This window comes from Diceros bicornis, chromosome 6 (genome assembly GCF_020826845.1).
Source record: "Diceros bicornis minor isolate mBicDic1 chromosome 6, mDicBic1.mat.cur, whole genome shotgun sequence".
NCBI classification, from domain to species: Eukaryota; Metazoa; Chordata; class Mammalia; order Perissodactyla; family Rhinocerotidae; genus Diceros; species Diceros bicornis.
The window spans coordinates 10,828,126-10,847,473 of record NC_080745.1 but is presented as its reverse complement, the minus strand read 5'-3'; the positions used below and the strand labels follow the sequence as shown (position 1 = coordinate 10,847,473).

The 19,348-nt window shown below is 55.1% G+C and overlaps 1 protein-coding gene across 1 annotated transcript; it reads left to right on the top strand.

The window, feature by feature from the left end:
- Positions 1-243: 243 nt before the first annotated feature.
- On the top strand, positions 244-16,977 carry MMRN2 (multimerin 2). Its single transcript, XM_058542827.1, has 7 exons — positions 244-488; positions 9,177-9,305; positions 9,404-9,510; positions 9,612-9,692; positions 10,440-10,604; positions 10,771-12,522; positions 15,433-16,977. The coding sequence occupies exons 1-7, from the start codon at positions 325-327 to the stop codon at positions 15,813-15,815; spliced, it is 2,781 nt and encodes a 926-aa protein (XP_058398810.1). The 5' UTR covers positions 244-324; the 3' UTR covers positions 15,816-16,977.
- Positions 16,978-19,348: the final 2,371 nt, after the last annotated feature.

The following is a 19,348-nucleotide window of genomic DNA, read 5'->3' as shown; positions in this document are numbered from 1 at the left end:
CTGCAGCCCCACCTCGACACTTGTGCTCTTCCCGTGGGGACGTGTTTGGTAGGGCCCCTCCCTGTGTCGCCCACACCCCCAGTGTCCATGACCCCAGTCCTCTTAGGGCACAGGAACCCGGCTGTGTTGTTGGCTGCCTCTGGGGGGCCAGGCGGGGGGTGAGGGGGCCGGACGAGACTTACCGGGTGGGCCGGCCCAGGCCACTTCCTCTCTTTGTTGTCCCTGTGCTTTCTTTTCCTTCTGAGACTTAACTTGAAGACAACGTCACCGGCACTGGCAGTTTCTGGAGTCACTTGAAGAGGCTGAGTCTGCCCCACTGCCGGCATGATCCTGACACTGCTGCTCTGCCTCGGGGGGTCCCTTGGCTGGGGGCTGCCGAGGGCCTATGCCCAGGCACCTGGTACCAGTTTCTCTGATTCTCACAGCCCCAGGCCGCCTGGGGTCTGGAGGGTGGAGGCTGAGGACACCAGCAGGGACCCCATCAGACGGTAAGGAGGGCCTGACCTTGGGGGAGGTCGTGGTGCAGGATCTGAGCCCCGGCTCGGCCAGAGCAGCGGCTCTCTGGACCTCAGTTACCCATCTGTGAAATGGGCTGATATTATCTATCTGCTGGGCCAGCTGTGAGGCTGCAGGAAGTGCCAGGTGCCAGGCTCCCCTTCAAGGAGCCACCACCCCCAGCCAGGCTGGACCGGGCACCCCAGGACCCAGCCTAAGGACCACAGGAAGTTCCTGCCTGACCCATGGCAGGGAGTGGGCCTCGGGGTTGTGCAGGGCCGGAGCACTTCTTGCCGTCAACCACGCAGCATGGAGCACTGAGGGGCTGTGGTTCCGGAAGTCTCCAGCTGGCTTGGCAATGGTTCCTGTTCTTCGAAGTAAGTCAGTTCTGATGGCTGAGCCCAAGTGAGGCTGTCCGGCCTAAGCCATAGAGGTGAGATGCTCCAGGGGACTGGATTTTGATCTGAATGCCCCCGGGACTGGGGTAGGGTCCTCAGCCTGGCCATGAGAGCAGAGCAGTGAGCAGAGAGGGTGCCCTGCTCTCTCTCCAGAACAAAAAGGAGGCTGTGGCTTCAGCGAGCTCTGCCTCAGTGCCCCTCTGGAAATGGGCAGGATTGTCTTGTGACTGGACCAGGACACTGTTTTCCAGTGATCTATTTGTCCAGGGCCAGGAATCCTCCTGCTGATAAGGTGCTGAGCCTGCGGGTCCCTCCTCAGGGCACCCCACAGTTAGAGCAGCAGGTGCCAGTTACTGGACCAGACACCTTGCCAACTGTTATCTCAGTTCATCCTCCCAACAGCTCCTTTTACAGAGGAGCCTGAGGCTCAGAGAGGCTAAGCAACTGGCCCAAGCTCACACAGCTAAGGAAAGCTGGAACCAGGATCTGAGTCTGACTCCAGAGCTCATGCTCTGTTCCCTGGAGCACTCAGACACAGCCTCAGGCCCCCCCACTACTCCCCCAAACATGGTTGAGGGCATCTCTCTGGATTTGGAGGGTGAGAGCACCATCTCACACCCCTCCAGAGTCTCCCATCTGTCTGAGATTCACCATCTCATTGGCTCAGAGAACGCGTCTGCCTGGGACGGTTCTCCCGTAAGCTCTCATGCTTCAAGGTGAATGTGTCTGTTGGACACGTTCCCGAAAGCGGATTTGGCTAGGGAGAGACAGGAGGGCAAGAGTAAGCGCAGGCTCCAGCAGTCACTGCTCCCCCTGCCCACGCTCCTCCTCCCTCGGCAGCCCCATCCCCACAGCACAGTACAGGCTGCTGACCCAGAAGCCCTGGGAGTTCAGTGAGGGGGGCTGACCGAGTGGGGAGGTGCGGCCAGAGAAGATGGACCTGGAGAGACCCTATTCCTGCCTCATCCCCAGTTCTGCTCAGAGCTGAGGGATGTCGGTGACTCTTGGTGGGGGAATCCAGTCGCCCAGTGCTGATTGCAGGACCGAGGACCAGCCTTCTCTCTTCAAGGCCATTAGCTCTGTGCCCCTGTCTCCAGGCCGCTGCCTCCCTTTGATGAAAGGAAGGATGCGGGGCCCAAGTGGCAGGGAAGGAGGTAGGAGATGGGCCTGTTTCTCCCATCCTCTCTCCTTTGGGGAGGAACTGCCTTCCCTGACTCCAGGGAGGGTGGGCCCGTGGACTGCTCCTGGGCTGCCCTGTGGGGGTCACTCAGCCCTTCTCCAGGTGGTCCCAGTGTGTGCAGAGCGTGCAGAGGTGCGCACAAAGGCACCCTGGTCCAGGAATGCCTAGGCAGGTGTCCCAAGCCCTGGTCCCAGGGGGCTCCAGGGGGTCCCAGCTGCCTGCTGGGTCTCCTTCCCACAGCCCAGAAGCTGTGGTCCCCAGAGGCCAGGCCCGAGTGGTCAAGGCCTCCGGAGGGGCTGGTGAGAAAAGGAGGAAACGCTGTGTGGCTTCCTCAGGCTGATTGCTTCCCGTGCTCCTGGGAAGGGAGAGGCGGAAATGCTGCTCCAGCCTCCCCCTGCAACAGGGGAGGGGGAGGGGGAACAGGCACTCGGAGCTCAGGGAGGGACGCGGACCTGCGCCCTGGCTGCCAGGCTGCCTGCCCTGCGTTTGCCCCTCACCCCTGAGTCTGGGCCCCCAGGCCACGGCAGGCCCTGGACATAGACCCAGATGAGACCCTTTGCAAGGAGAAGGTGGAACAGAACAACTTGGTGCCCAATGCCAGGTCCCAGGTGGAGGAGGGGTGTGGTCGAGTGCTTCTCAGGTCTCCGGGGACCCGGTGGGGGTAGGGCCCAATGAGCTAGCAATGGGGGTATTCGGACTCGGTGGAGAGGAGGCTCTTTCCGGGCTCCCTGGCTTCGGTGGGGGTGTGGGTGGGGAGAGCAGCAGTTTAGGATGTGAGCTCCTCAGACCCAAGACTTGCTTGCCCGGCAGGACTGAGCCTGCTGTGGGGACCGAGCTGAGTCCCAGGCAAGGTGCCCCACCTCCATATTGTGGTGACAGTGCTGCGAGGGTCCCACTTTTCTCTCCACTTTACGTGCTGTGAGGCTCTGAGGGGTGGGGACGCCACCCAGGGCCACGCAGCTCCTAAGTGATGGATCAGAGCTTGGGCCCACATCTGCGGGGCTGCAAATCCTAGGTGTCCTCTGTCCTGTCTCCCTGAAGAAGGGTAGGAGTGTGGGAGATGCTGTTCCCAGCAGCTCAGCTGGCCCCAGCTACTAGCATCAGCTTCTCTGACCCAACCACAAGGAGCATTTGTGATTTTTGCAGCTGGGAAGGCCCAGAGGAATCATGCATATCTCTGAAGGTTCACGTGAGAGCAGGGTGGAGACCAGGCCAGTGGTCTCTGGGCCATGGCCGCATCTCCTGCACCTGTTCCTGCTCTCCAAGGCACCGGGCTCTGGGCATGAACAGGGAAGAGCCCCACTGGCCCAAGTCACACTCAGGGAACCCTGGCTCTGGGCTGGACACCCAGTGGGCCTCAGGCTGCTCTGCCCAGGCCCCTTTCTGGCTCAAAGACAAAGCTTTGCAAAATTCTCCGCTGGAGTGGTCACATTCACAGCTGCATTCAGGGCCTCAGAAAGCAAGGATGCTGAGAACACTTCCTTCTTCCCCAGAAAGACTGAAAGGGCAGTGCGAGGTAGGTTTTCCTGGCTGGTTAAGAGGCCCTTAAGAGTCCCAGGGGGTGTCAGCAGCAGCATCCGTAATTCAGGAGGCTAACAGGCTAACAGCCCCCTCCGTGCTGGAGGCTCTCTCTGCCTTCCCCACAGCCCCTCCCTCTGCCCCCGGGGAGGGGCTGGGAGTGGGAATTTTCTCCACATTTCCAGGACTGGGGGAAGGGCCTTGCTCAAGGTAACCCTGAGCCCAGGGAGGGGGAGGGGAGAGGAGGAGAGCCCAGCCTCCCAGCTTCCACCTAGAAGCTCCAAGGGGGTGGGCAGACTCTTTCCTGCCTGGGGCAGGGCATCAGGTCAGGGCCATGTGGGAGGCCTAGGGCAGGCCCAAGCCAGGCTGGAGGAGCCCTGCACTCATTTCTAGGTTGGCACCTGCCCCTCAGCAGACCACTGGGAGAAGAGGGCACCCAGCACGGCTTCCCGAGGGAGGGCGCAAAGAAGGAGCAGGCCTGAGATCAGGAGCAGTCAGAACAATGGGGCGCTTCAGTGAGCTGGGCTGGGGGCTCAGAGGGCCAGCATGAAGCTGCCAAGAGCTGGAGGAAACCAAAGCAAAGGTCAGGAATGTTCCCAGGGCTTCTGGGCCAGCAGCCTGTACTGTGCCAAGGGGATGGGGCTGCCAAGGGAAGGGGAGCGTGGGCAGGGAGAACAGTGGCTGCCGGAGCCAGTGGTTCCGGCAGGTCCAGAGAGAAAGTTCCTGCGCAGGAAGGGTGGGCAGCACCACTTCCGGTTCCAGGAGGTCGAGATGGAAAGTCCCAGTCACTCTCTGGCAGGCTGGACCAGACCCGGCACGCAGGCCTTCTGGACCCTCTGCAGCAGATGAGAGGATATACAAGGAGTGGAGCTTTGTTTAGAACAGGTGTTCTCCACCTGTGCACTGCTGACATTCAGGACTGGCTGACTCTGCTGTAGGGGTGTGGAGCTGTCCTGTGCTCTGTAGGGTGTTAGCAGCATGCTTGGCGTCCACCCACTAGGTGCCAGTAGCACCCCACTCTCTGAGGCATGAGAACCACAAATGTCTGCCAGGGGAGTCCCCTCTCCCCTACTGAGAACCACTGGTTTAGAGACATACTTTTCCCTCGAGTTGAGCCCATATTGCAGGAATTTCCATGGGGCCCACGGTGGAGCCGGTGGGCTGGAGGTGGGCACATTTTCTGGTCCTTGGAACAGTCTGTGCAGGCCGTCCTCTCGCCCAGGGCCCCTGAGCTCTGGGCCCAGCACTTTCACAGCCCACTGTGTCACTCTTACGTAAACATTCTTTGCTTCCATCCCGATTTTGACGTGCCTCCTTTTTACCGTGTACTAGTCCTTCGGGACTCCTGGGTCCTTCCTGGTCTCTGCTCCCACAGACTGTCAAATCCTGAGCCAGTGTCCCACAGTTTTCGTTACTTGGCTTTAGAGTCAGTCTTGATAGTTGGATGAGAAACTCCTCACCCATTGTTGTCTTCCAAAATGTTCTTACCTATTCACCTGCATTTTCTCTTCCAGATGGAAATTATTTTATTTTTAAGTTTCATTTTTATTACTTATACACTCCCATAGGCAGAGCTCAGGAAACTATGGCTGGTGGGCCAAATCTGGGCCCCCACCTGTTTTTGTAAATAAAGTTTTATTGGAACACAGCCTTGCTCATTTATTTACATATTGTCAGTGTCTGCTTTTGTGCTACAATGGCAGAGTTGAGTAAATGCGACAGAGTCCATATGTCCTGGAAAACCTAAAATCCAGGCCAGCATCATGGGCATGTGACCTGAGCAGGCACACAAGGCCTGGCACTCAGAGGGGCCCTGCACTTGGTTTAATCTTTACCATTGCCCTATATTTTCATCTGCACTGGACCCCACAAATTATGTAGTCGGTCTTGTGTAAAGTATTTTCTATGTATCTGTCCCTTTACAGAAAAACTTTGCTGACTCCCTGGGTTAGAGTCAACCAGTTCCATAAGGCTTATTGGGACAATCAGTAGCCCCAGCCCCCTCTAGTCCCCAAAGGGAATGACTTTCAACTCATTAGGTGATGCTTTTGGTATTTACCTCTGTATCTCTAAAGAACATGCTTCTATTGCTACTTCTTGGGAAGTAGCATTGTCTATGACTCAGCTCTCATTCCTACTCCATACCCCAACCCCAACACGCATGCCTATGTGTGCACGAGCATGCATGTGCAGGTGCACACACACACCTTCATTCTCCCATACTGTCATTTTGAGTACATTCATGTGACTACATTTGCTACTTAGAGTTGAGACTTGAAAAAAACTATAAATTCTTTTCTTCTCCCTGCACACTTTTGGTTTTCCCTGGAGTAAACAATTATCTTCTTCTTTTTTTCCTTTTTCTTAGTTTTCTGTGTCTTTGTCACCACTCGGTTCCAAACTCTTGGCCAGTTGCCCACATCTGCTCTCAACTCTCACTTGTGTCAGGTGTTTGACCACCTGTGTCTTCTTGGAGATGCCTCTCTGAGCTTCCAGCAGTCCTCCAGTCTGGACTGTGGCCTCTCACCCACTGCCCATCATTGTCCTGGGGTCTCTCTTCACCATCTTCCTGGGGACTCCCTTCACATCGTCTCCCGGCTGGAATTCCTGTTTCCTGATGCCGTGCTTTCCTCTTTCTTGGTTTTCCCTCTTGTGTTGGTGGAGCATTGCTGGCACAGTGGTACTCAGTCCTGGGCTATGCCTTAGAATGACCCAGAGAGCTTTAAAATGCTGATGCCCAGGCCCTGCCCCAGAGACTTTCCTTTAACTGGCCTGGGATGGGGCCCAGAGGCTCCTATTTTTAAAGTGCCGCAGGATGGTGTTGATGTGAAGATTTGATGGCAAGATTGCCAACTACTGCTCCAGTAGCTCCCTGATGAGCGGTCCTGGGGAGGAAACGTTTTGAAGCCTGGCTTGTTGAAAATGTCTTCATTCTGCTCTCCTTACATGGATTGGTAGTTAGGCTGGGTATAGGATTCTCAATTGGAAATAATTTTCCTTCAATATCTTGAAGGCCATTTCCTACTGTGTTGTAGTTTCCGATACTGCTATTGAGAGGTTCAAGGCCATTCTAATTACTGATTTGGGTGTGCGGCTTGGTTTTTCTCTCTGGAAAGTGTGGGATCATCTTCATTCCCAGAGTTCTAAAATTTCACGATGATGTACTTTGAGATGAGTTTCTTTTCATCATCTTGTGGGTAACTGGTGGCCCTTTGACTTTGAAAATTCAAGTCCTTCACTTCTGGAATATTTGTTTGATTTTTTTCATCCATGACTTCCTCCCTCTGTTCTCTTTTTGGAACTCCTATTGTTTGGATGTTGGATTTCCAACACTGGTCCTCTATTTTTCTGACCTTTTTCTCTCCTAGTTTCCACTTCTCTGTTTGCTCTTCTTTTAGAAACATTTCTTTAATTTTACCCTCTAACATTTCTATTAAATTTCTTTTGCATTTCTACTGTTATATTTTAATTTCCAAGAGTTCTTTTTTGATGTTGTTCTCTGAATGTTCTTCTGTCATTTTTTTTTATAGCTTCCTGTTCTTGTTTCTTGGATGCAGTAACTTCTGTTATCAATCTGGGGATATTAATGCAAATTTGGGAGAAGTTCTCTTCTCCCTGCACAGTCTTGGTTTTCTCCAAGTTGATGTTCTTCCATCTGCTTGTTTTGATCTCCCTCTTTTGTAATGGAGATTGTCCTCAGGGGGCGTCCTTGGATGTCTGCCCACTTAAGAGTAGAGATTGAGAAGCTGACTGGAAGCTGGGCGTATGGATAGGGCTCTCCGATCTGTTTTGTCATAGGATGCTCTGCTGGGCTATTTCACCGGGGGAACCCCTGCAGTCAGCGTCTTAGGTCTTTCCTCTTCAGTGGGGTCATTTTCCTGACAAGCTTTTTCAGGCTGCTGCCATGAGGGCACAGACTAGCTGCCAGGCTTCCGGGAGCCAAGAGGGAAAGCAGACCGGGGGGCTCAGCACTCAAAACAGATCTGGCCACTCAATCTGCCGCAGTCCTTGCCTCTGCCCTCCCCAGCAGTATCCCTATGTGACGGTATCTGATGGCTCAGCACAGAGATCAGCTCCAGAGGATAAGATCCCAGCCCCAACTCCATCTCCATCTCCAAGGTCCCTGGACACCGCTTCCTGATACACTACTCACACATGTGGCCACTTCTCTCCACACCCACTGTCATTGTCCAGGGCAAGCCGCCAGCCTCCCCACTCCTGGACGCCTGACACCTGCCTCTTGCCCCTCCCACCCTTTCTGCACCCAGGAACTAGGGTAGCTCTTTCACGTCACTTCCTGCTTAACCCCTCCATGACTTCCCACGCCGTCAGGACACAGCCCAGCTCCTCAGTTGGCACTCAAGTCTTCTTATCTCTGCAGCCCCTTCCCCATCCCCACTCTCTGCACCTCAGTGGGGCCACACACCTCTGTCATAGCTCCTGGTGCCAAATGATCACCTCCTCCTGCAAGTCTCCCTGGGCCCTAAGCTACTGCACAAGCTGAGATTGCCTGCTCTCCTTGGGGGCCCTGAAGGGAAGGTCTGCCCCTCCGTGTCTACACTGAGTGCTGCTGGCCTTGAGCCCGGCACAGAGCACCCAAGACGTGCAGAGCTGACTGAGCCATGGAGGTCATTGCCACTTGCAGCTCTGGAGAGTTCTGCTGTGGGAACTGACTGCCAGAGGAAGGGCCCTCTGACCTCTTCTACTGCGCCCATCTGGCCTGCCACCGATCAGTGAACTGGGGCTCTGTCGGCGGCGAGCATCCCCCGCTCCCGGGACCCACAACACACTGGTGAAGGACACGGATGGAGGGATCGCCTCCCAGGTGTTCAGGATGCTGAGTGCGACCTCCAAACCATCCTGCAGGACCTCGGTGTGGGTGGCCCTTGCCAGAGAAGGGATTGCTCAGCCCATCTGCCTCCCCCAGCTGTCTGAAAATCCATTTCCGTAACGGCCATCACGGGGCACGGCCAGGGAGCAGGTGCCCTCCCTGTGGCCGGCTCTCTGGGGAAGAGAGATGTGAGTGGTCACAGGGCAGGGCAGCAGTGTTCACTGAGCACTTGCCGGGAGCCAGGCACTCAGTACTCATCTGCCCACAGAGGGGAGGGTCTCCGTGGGATAAATGGGGAAGTGGAAACTCCCTAAGTGTCTCACTCAAGGTCACACAGTCAGAAAATGTGAAGGATTCGAACCCAGGACTCTCTAGCCCCAGCAGCACCATGCAGCCTCCCTGGTACCAGGAGAAACAGCAAGAGCCCTTCCTGGCTCTGTGGGTGATTTTGCTGCGTGATTTTTAGGGGGGTACTGAGTCTCTCTGTGTTGGCCCTCTGGGGGCGGGTGTCCTGGAAGGCAGTGGGGCAGGGGCTCTTGCAGGCAGAGTCTGTGGAGATTTGCTGTGGAGCTAGGGATGAATAATGCAGAGCACTCCCTTCTCAGGCTAATGGATTCCAGAATCCCCAGCACTGGGTGGGGCAGGGGGGCGGGGGAGGGGTGTTCTGCACTGGCACCCACTGTTGACCTCTAGGAAGGGTTGTGGGGGCCTGGGCGTGGCTCAGCAGCCCTCTCCTCTGGTTCATTTTTTCCAGTAACTGGTGCCCCTACCAGAAGTCCAGGCTGGTCACCTTCATAGCTGCTTGCAAAACTGAGAAATTCCTCATCAACTCACAGCAGCCATGTCCACAGGGGTCTCCGGACTGCCAGAAAGTCAAAGTCATGTGAGTGGCGGTGGGGCAGGGTAGGTTGGGCCCTGAGCTGGCTTTGAGGCCCTGTGCTGGCTCACCCTGGAGTCGCTGAGCTGGCTCTCTTTCCCCAGGTACCGCATGGCCCAGAAGCCTGTGTACCAGGTCAAGCAGAAGGTGCTGGCCTCTGTGGCCTGGAGGTGCTGCCCAGGCTTCTCGGGCCCCGACTGTCAGCACCACGGTAGGGCTCCCTGTGTTCCCCTCCCACTTCAACCCCTGACCCCACAGGTCATGTAGCTCCCTTGACCTCTGGAGTCGACATCTGTTGCCTCCTCTCTGCAGATCCCACGGCGATTTCTGAGCCTGCAGATCCAGGTGATGGCCTCCAGGAGCCTTGGGACAGGCCAGACGGCTTTGAACCTGGTATGTTGCTTTCCTGGAAGGCGCAGGAGGAGCAGGCGGCAGAAAGAACCCACGTGCCCAGGCCCTTTCTCCTCTGACAGGGCAGTGCCGTCTCAGGAAACTGCCCCTCGAATCAGCAGGGGCCCCTCTGTGGCCCTGCATCACCCTTCCTCCCACCACGGAGGCCAGTTCACAGGCCCTCAGTTCCCTGCCTGCTGGCTATGCACATGCACCCTTTTCCTTGACTCCACTTTCGGGGAAGGACAGCTTCATCTGGCACCTTCTTTGCCCTCTGAACTGCACAAGCTCCCATGGCCTGGAGGAACTCTTCCCACCCCTCCCCTAACCAGGGCCAGGAAGTCATGCTGTCCCTGCTCTTGAGTCAGCACAGGAGAACCACCAAGAGACACCGTTTGTGGAGGCTTTTCAGGCTGGGCCAAGGTTGGGATGGTGAATGAGTTTCCTCATGTGGTGAACTCCTACCGATTGACAAGGGCTGCCCAGAATGCTGAGAGGCTGTGTTCCTGCGGCTGAGGTAGAAAGTGTGCCATGATTTATCACTTATGTCTGCTGTGGGTGTCGGCGGCAGGGTGAGGGCTCACTGGCCATGCATTTGCTCTTCTGCGGCTAAAGGCTTCTAAGTTCCTGCTCAGAGGACATCAGCACACACCTCCCTGCTCTCAACCCCGAAATCTCCTTCTCTGTACCTCATGATCTGCCCAGGCCTGGGGAGGTAGCCCTCAACACTCATCTCTCATGTGTACTCAGGCCCCCCAGCAGCAGAGATCAGCAACATCGTGGTGGAGCAGGAACACGTGCTAGGAGAGCTCCAGAATGACATTCACCAGGTGGCAGACAGCCTCCCAGGCCTGTGGAAGGCTCTGGAAAGCAACCTCACAGCAGCAACAACTGAGGCCAATCAAACGGAGCATGGTGAGTGGCAGACTCTAGGGGCTGAGGAAGAGCCTGGTCACATCCACGGGGATGAGTGGGAGGGGAGGCAGGAAGGGGCCCCAAACCTCAGAGGACCCCTTCTAGTCCTGCCTAGGGAAGGTGTCTGCTCCTGCAAAGCTTGTGTAAAAACGTGCGTCTGTTGCAGAGTTTCCTGGCAGATCCTTGGAGCAGGTGCTGCCGCCTCACATAGACGCCTTCCTGCAAGTGCATTTCAGCCCCATTTGGAGGACCTTCAACCACAGCCTGCACAGCCTCTCCCAGGCCATAAGAAACCTATCTCTTGATGTGGAAGCCAACCGCCAGGCCATCAAGAGGGTCCAGGAGAGCACTGTGGCCAGGGCTGACTTCCAAGAGCTTGGTGCTAAATTTGAGACCAAGGTCCAGGAGAACGCCCTGAGAGTGGGCCAGCTGCGGCAGGACGTGGAGGGCCGCCTGCATTCACAGCACCTCTCCCTGCACCACTCCCTTTCTGCGGTCCAGGCCCATGTGGACGCCGAGTTGAAGAGGCTCCTTAAGGCCCAGGAGCCCCTGGGGGCCAATGTCAGCCTGGTCGTGGCAGCGGCAGGGGCAGGGGCAAGGCCGGAGCCCGAGAGCCTGCAGGCCAGGCTGGGCCAGCTGCAGAGGAACCTCTCGGCGCTGCACGTGGCCGCTGGCCGCAGGGAAGAGGAGTTACAGAGCACCCTCGCGGACATGCGGGCGACCCTGGCCCAGCACGAGAATGAGATCAAGGAGCTGTATGCGGAATCCGACGACAGCTTCGATCAGATCAGCAAGCTGGAGCGGCAGGCGGAGGAGCTGCAGGTGAACCACACCGCGCTGCGCGAGCTGCGCGTGATCCTGATGGAGAAGTCGCTGATCATGGAGGAGAACAAGGAGGAGATGGAGCGGCAGCTCCTGGAGCTCAACCTCACCCTCCAGCACCTGCAGGGCGGCCACGCCGACCTCATTAAGTATGTCAAGGACTGCAACTGCCAGAAGCTCTCTTTTGACCTGGACGTCATCCGGGAGGGCCAGAGGGACACCACGCGGGCCCTGGAGGAGACGCAGGTGAGCCTGGACGAGCGGCGCCAGCGGGACGGCTCCTCCCTGGAGGCCCTGAGCAGCGCCGTGGCCGCCCTGTCGCGGGCGGTGGACGCGCAGCAGGCGGAGGCCGAGCGCGCGCGGGCGGACGCGGCGCGGCTGCGCAGCCAGCTGCGGGCTCTGGTCAGCGAGGCGAGCGCGCTGCGGGCCGCCGAAGGGGAGATGCGCCGCGAGCTCGGCCGGCTGCACAGCTCCTTCGCAGCCCTGCTGGAGGACGCGCTGCGGCACGAGGCCGTGCTGGCCGCGCTCTTCGGGGAGGAGGTGCTGGAGGAGATGGCCGAGGAGGCGCCCGGGCCACTGCCCCTGCGCTACGAGCAGATCCGCGCCGGCCTGCAGGACGCCGCCAGCGGGCTGCAGGAGCAGGCGCTCGGCTGGGACGCGCTGGCCGCCCGGGTGGCGGCCCTGGAGCAGGCGGCGCAGCGCCTGGAGCCCAGCCAGGACGCGCGGCGAGAGGAGGCCGGCGGGACCGACGTGGACGGGCTGGCGCGGGAGCTGCAGCGCCTGGACTCCGCCGTCCAGCGAGTGGGGCGCTGCTGCGAGGCCTCGCGGGCCGCCTCCCTCAACGGCTCCCTCGAGGGCCTCCATGGCGCGCTCTCCGCCACCGAGCGTGGCTTGGAGCAGCACCAGCGGCTCTTCCACAGCCTCTTCGGGAACTTCCAGGGGCTTGTGGCGGCCAACATCAGCCTGGACCTGGGGAAGCTGCAGGCCATGCTGAGCAGGAAAGGGAAGAAAAAGCAGAAAGATCTGGAAGATCCCCGGAGGAGGGGCAAGAAGCAAGCGGCTGCGCATATCAAAGGGCCAGTGCTGTGGGAAGCAGGTGAGTTCCCGTGCCCAGGGAGACTGGGCGAGTCAGGACAGGGCTGTGTGCCAGCAGCTCTTCTGCTTCAGAGGGGCCGCGAGTGAAAGAGAACACGATGACCACCAGTCAGCACTACTTGGGGCCGGCCTTGCCCTTGGCCCACCTTCCATTCAGGGCTAGGGGTCTCTTAAGCTACCTGGAGTGTAAGGAGGTAGAAATCACAAGAACAAACCATCCAAGAACAGGCAAAGCCCCTCCATGTAAACGTTGGAGGCTCATATATACACCGCTGGCCGCTTGCCCCTCTAACCATACAGCCGGGAGGGGGAATGCCTCTCTTGCTTCCAGGGCACACCCTCAAATCCCTCCATCTCAGCTCTCGTGGGACCCCACTTCACCCATGTGTCTTTAACCAGCTTTCCCCTGTGTACAGGTGGTGTGTGGATAGGGGCTGGTGTCACCTGCCATGGGGTGACACAGAGGTGAACACGGGGTGGGGCTTGGGCCCTGAAAGGAACTCATTCTCTCTGCTACATAGTTGACCCGTCTTGCTGCTCTGCACCAGGTCCCCTGCACTGCCCTTCTTGGGCTTTGCCGTGTGGAATCATGACAACAGCTCCAGGATGCATCATCACTGCCATCTTACCTGAAACTGAGGCTCAGACAGGGGAAGTATCCTGCCCACACTGCTAGTGAGTGGCACAGAGGAGCTCGGAACCCAGTCCAGCTGTCTCTAGGGTGCTGGCTTTTCCCCGGGAAAGGCACTCGATGGCTGGTCCCTGCAGGGCCCTGGGGACCCGGGCTGGGAAGCTGGCTCTGAGGCTGAGGCGATTGCAGCTGACAGTCCCATTCTTTCCCTGAGTGTGGCCCTGGGAAGGGGTCCACTAGGCTCTGTGCCTCCAGGGACTCTCCCCTGCCAGGGATGCTGGCCTCAGGGCCATAGCCACCTCCTCGCCCAGACACGGGGCTAAGTACAAGGCTGCCATCCGGGCCATCTGTACCCAGGTGTAGCCTGGCATGTGGGAAGTCCGAGGCCTCCCTGCAGGTCCCACCCCAAGCCCGCCCTGCTCCTGCTGAGCCTCCGTTATGGCCTGAGGCCTGAGGCAGTGGACAGAGCACAGGCTCTGGCACCACTTACTTGTCTCAGTTTCTCCTTCTGTAAAGGGGAGCACCGACATTGAAGGGTTGTTGTGAAGACTAATCCACACATTTACCAAAGACCTAGCAAAAAGTTTAACATTTAGTAGTCACTGTTTTCAGGGCTGGGCTGTGTCCGCCTACACTAACTCTTCCATCGTTTTTTGAGTGGTGCAAGACCTCAATTGCTTGATGGTTTAGGTCTCTGAGTTTTACCACTGCAATATTTTATCTCAAAATAATTTTTTTCTTAAGATTAAAAATAAAAATTCTCCCTTATTTGTCTTGCAGAAAGGCCAGAGGGCTTGAATTTGTGCCCTGCAGGGAAGCCCACTCTCAGTTTTCCTGCTGGCAAGTCAGTGAAGCACAACGCTTCCAGCTTCTGAGGGGCAGCTGGGCCCACTGGCAGGGTGCGGTCTCCCTCTAAAGCCAAACTCCAAGCTGCGAGCAGGCTGGCGTCCCCAGGTGCAGGGGGGCCCAAGCGCCGGCAGAGGGCGCTCCAGGCCGGCCTTCCTTCGGCTGGGCGAGCACCCCACCTCCTGGGTGCTGGGGGAACTGCAGGGCCAGCAGCCGGCCTTCGAGGTGACACCATCTTAGACAAATGAGAAAGCTATTCGGAAGTAATTCTCAGAAAATCTTCCAGAACTAGAGAAAAGCCAGACTTTGTCATTCAAGAGGCTATTGCTGGACCAGGAGCCAAAGAGCTGGGGCTCTGGTTCTGGGTCCTAAGTCACTAACTGCTACGCAAATTGCTCCTCCTGAGAGAGAGAGAACATGGGGATCATGACCTTGTCAGTGCCAAGGCCAGTGTCATGGGCGGAACCCCAGTGGGACGCACCCTCCCTGTCCCATCTCCTGGCCCTGTCCTCCCGCCTGAGCTTCTTGGCCAGGCAGCTCGGTTGGCTCCTTCGTCACTGTACATTCGCTCTCTACACAGAGAGCGCTTCCTCTGGCTCCATGCCTGCGTGTGGGCTGGTGGGCCGCACACCTGTGTTCTCTCTGACCTACTTACCCTCCAAAGGCTGGCTGAAGTGCTTCCTCAAGTGGGAGGGCACCCAGGAATCAGGAGATCCAAGGGCAGCTCCCATTAGGTAATTTATTAGTTGTGTCATCTGGAGCAAGCTTTCCCTTTCTGGGCCTGTTTTCCCATCTGTAATCCCAGGGCTCTGTGCAACATTTTGGAAATATTAAGATGACCAGCTTGAAAAAGATTTTTCTTCCCTGGTCCCACCTGCTCTTTCCTTCTCTCTCCTAAGGTCCTACGCCGAACATCCCGCAGGAACCACCCTTCACTTCCTTCCTTCTCTTACAGGTGTTAGCACTGAACCTTGAGAATAGGTAATATTTTCTATTTGCCTTGGATATCTCCAGATCCCTAGCAGATGGCAGTAGTCTGGGAGTCAGAGACCTGGGCCCCTGTTCCAGCCTGCCATTTACAAGCCATGCAGCCTTGGGCAACCAGTTAAGCACTGAAGACTCAAAAATTCCTCAATCAGGGTTCTTATCTCTCAAGGAAGTTGGAAGGAAAAGGGATCAAACAAGAAAGTGCTTTAAAATGTACACGAGTAGAGACCAAAGACTCGTATTTCCCCTTCTCTCAATTAGTGAAACATGGAGAGCTGGCTGGTTCCTCCCACACCTTGAGACACACTGCTGTTGGGAATACCTAGGTTATCTAGAAATGGTGACCTATTTCTGTTAATAAGGTGAGGAAGGCAGATCTCGGGGTTTAATTTCCCATCCAAGGGATTGAGGAGCTGAGCCACTGAGCACCTTCCTCCTGTGTTCCAGGTTCTCCTGTGGCCTTCTATGCCAGCTTTTCAGAAGGGATGGCTGCCCTACAGACAGTGAAGTTCAACACTACTTACATCAACGTTGGCAGCAGCTACTTCCCTGAACACGGCTACTTCCGAGCCCCTGAGCGTGGGGTCTACCTATTTGCAGTAAGCATTGAATTTGGCCCAGGGCCAGGCGCCGGGCAGCTGGTGTTTGGAGGTCACCATCGGACCCCTGTCGGTACCACTGAGGAGCAGAGGGGTGGAAGCACGGCAACGACCTTTGCCATGGCTGAGCTGCAGAAGGGTGAGAGAGTCTGGTTTGAGTTAACCCAGGGATCAGTAATAAGGAGCAGCCCGGGCACTGCATTCGGGGGCTTCCTGATGTTCAAGACGTGAACACCGGGCACAGCTCTGACCAGACATCGTGGACTCGCCCAGCTCTCCTTGGCCTAGGGCTCTGGAGACCATCCGGTTGGTCTAGCTCTTGCCTGGAAATCTGCAAAGACAGTGTGATATACGTGGCCTGCCTCTAGATGTATTGGGTTTGGGTATTTCTTGATGATGAGAAGGACTGGAATGCTCCTCTCTGGGCAGGACCTGGTCCGGGGAAGTGTGAATGTCGGCTTGGCCTGCCTTCTGAGGCAGCATGGCTCGGACTCCAGCTCTCTGCCACACCCTGTCTTCCACAGCTTCTTTGGTGTTTTGCTCCGCCTGTGGTTGGAAACTTCCGTACAATACTTTAAACCTTTCTCCCTAATCTTATGCTAGAAAACCACTTTTTCCTGGAAGGAATACGTGTAAAATGAAGGTGACATTTTGGACAATGTTGGAAACCAGTCTCTACCCACTATAGGGCAGTAGGAGAAAACCAACCTGTTTGGTCTCCATCAGTCAGAAATAGAGACAAAGGCCTGGTTGAGTTAACCAAGAGAAACAAAATTAGTATTTTTTGCTATTTTAGTCCTCCCTTGAATTTACCTGTAATTTTATTTTTTTTAATTTTTTGTGAGTAAGATCAGCCCTGAGCTAACAACCATGCCAATCCTCCTCTTTTTTGCCGAGGAAGATTGGCCCTGGGCTAACATCCATGCCCATCTTCCTCCACTTTATATGGGACGCCACCACAGCATGGCCTGACAAGCAGTGCCTCCACCTGTGCCCGGGATCTGAACCCGGGCCACCAGCAGCGGAGCGAGCGTACTTAACCGCTACGCCACGGGGCCGGCCCCTACCTGTAATTTTAATTTCACTTCTTTTTTTCTCCTTGCCAAGACATACCAAATGTGAACTAAAATGTGTGCAGCCCTCACCTTATTTTCCTCCTCCAATAGCTTCTGACAACCCTCCTTGTTAGTACCTCTGACCAGGAAGAGAGCTGAGGGAGGAAGTGAAGGAAGGCTGTCAAAATCTCCCTCAGTTATCAACTCTGGAATAAAGTGATGCCCTTCCAATCTCTGCCTGGTTTACTTATGGAGAGCTAGATTTGGTAAAGCAGGTAGAAATATGAGACAAAATAAAAACTATTTGGGATAAATGTGACTCATTATTTCAGGCCATATTTGACTTCACAATTTCAGTTAATTCTACATAAAACACCCAGAGGCCTCCACAGTAGGCAATGACGTTAATATTGGACCAGATAGTACAGCTTGAGTTGCAATTACTCCTGTAATACCACACATACACGGTTTTCAAAACGTTACAGATCCTAGAGCAAACAGGCTTGGGAAAGCAGTCATCTAGCTGTCAGAAAATGTATCTCTTTTGGTAGTAGGCATTCAGTATTTGTTGAACATTCTCTTCTCCATAAGGAAATCAGATTGGACTGGGTCATGAAAAAGGACAGGCATTGGTTGTCAGGGTTAACAAGGTTCCTAGTCCTTCTCATTGTTTTCTAGGGGTCGTTAATTCAAATAATTGCCCCTTAGAACTGATTTCCCACTAAGCTTGGTGTGCTCAATGTGCTCAGACATCAGTGTTAAAAGGACAGTATGTCAGGCCACTCTGCCACTGACGGTTTGACTTTGGGGTGGATCACAACCTCTAACTTTTTCCACCTGTAGTATGAGGTGGTTAGTCGAACAGCTCTCACTAAGCATCCTGGTATTTTATTATCTTGACCACAGGTTTGACTGTCGCCTGCCTGCCCTTCACTCTGACCAGGGCCTCTTGCCCAGTGCAGCTCTCAGTTGCCAAGACCAATCCTGACCCAAGGCATGATGTATGTGGGCCACTCCTGACCACAGACTGGGAAGCCAGTACCAGGTCACCCTTGCTGCTGGAAAGACCATGCTCTTTCTGCTCAATCTTGCTATTATTGGTCAGGCTGGGCTGATGACTAAGTGGAAACATTAGGGTAATGCAGTCTTACCGCTGAAGATTTTCACTAGAATTTACTGCACATACTAAGTGGAGTGCAGGGGCACCTGTCCTCCAACCCTCACGTGGCTGGTGCCCTTCAACAGCAAGGTTATAAATGGAAGTGCTAGCTGTAAACTCCACCAGCAGCATGGACGAGCCACTCCAGAGAAGATTTTGGGATGAGAACTAGACAAACAACGGTTCTTTAAATAGGGTGCTTTCCATGCAACAAAACAAATTTCACAAAACGTTAGTATCCAGTTTAAGTGCACATTTTCGGTTGAAACACTTCTATAATTAGGACCCCAGATTAGCAAGAATTCTACAGTTCATTTGATAGATTACTTATCTCCACTAAGCATCTAATATCTCTGAGTGGAGACTCTTTTTCAGTGCGCTCCAAGCAGATCCCCCATTACCTAGGCCAATGGTAAAACACCCCTTACTTGTGGCATCCAGAACAAGACGACTGACTGAGCACAGAGTGGTATCATACCTCCCCAAACCTGATGGAAAAAATACATATAAAAATATTCAAAAGTGTCATTGAAAAACATGAAAGGGTACCATAAGCAGATCAGGAAATTTCAGTAATTCCTGAAGAATAGGAAGTAAAGGGGATCCAGTATAAAATGAAATAGCAATAGGAAGCCATAACCCAAAACATTTGAGACCACTGGAGAGATGGAAGTGATTTCAGGGGAGCCCCTAACTCAAACAGCCCCTAACACACTTGGGGGGGGTCCATGGAGGAGGGGCAGTTGAGCAGCAGGCAGTCAGTCCCCAGTGTGCCTTGCCTGTGCAAAGTAGCCAGCAGCAGTGGCCTCTGCCTCAAGCCAGAGCAGTGTAGGTTAACCCTGTGCCCCCATGTACAGGGCAGCGACTGACTCTCCGGAGGCAAGAAGCCCCCACACCCAGAAGACATGTGTAACCTTACTGAAATCAAGACCCATGGGAGTCAGTCCAGAGACGTGTCCCCACAACCACAACATAACATCAAAACAACTCCTGACCTCCTTCACTTGTATTTCAGAAACACTGTGAAGAGGATACAGTCTATAAAAAGTTTCTTAAAAGTCTCCTTTCCTCTCATACTCTGAAGCTCCTGATAGCCACGTTTACCTTGAAAACCTCAGTAACTCCCCCCAGCTCTAGCCTGACCACCATTCCTCCATCCTCCTCCATCAAGAAGGCTCCCCCAACCTGGGTAGGCAGTGACAAAACTCAGGGGGATGGAGGAGGTAAATCAGCAGAATGGGGAAAGCCTGAATCCTCTGGAGTAGGCGAGGAGAGGAAAGGATTACCTCTGTCTGCCCTCACAAACAGCTGTTGTCCATCACTCCTGATAGAACAGGAAGCTGAGGAAACAGAACCGAGGGGAGCAGGTTCACTAACACAAAGATGAGCAACTCCCCAAACTGCCAAACACTAGTGGAAGACTAGTGTCATGAACAAGGGGATCCCAAACTCAACAAACTGAAGACTTCGGAACATATAAATCTCTAGAAACAATACAGAAAACTGGAAATTTATTTTTATTTTTTTTAAAGATTTATTTTTTTCCCCCC

Coding starts and splice junctions, on each gene's coding strand:
- MMRN2 (XM_058542827.1), top strand. CDS start 325: ATGATCCTGACACTGCTGCTCTGCCTCGGGGGGTCCCTTGGCTGGGGG. Junction 9,511..9,611: donor CCCCGACTGTCAGCACCACG/GTAGGGCTCCCT, acceptor TCCTCTCTGCAG/ATCCCACGGCGATTTCTGAG. Junction 9,693..10,439: donor GCCAGACGGCTTTGAACCTG/GTATGTTGCTTT, acceptor ATGTGTACTCAG/GCCCCCCAGCAGCAGAGATC.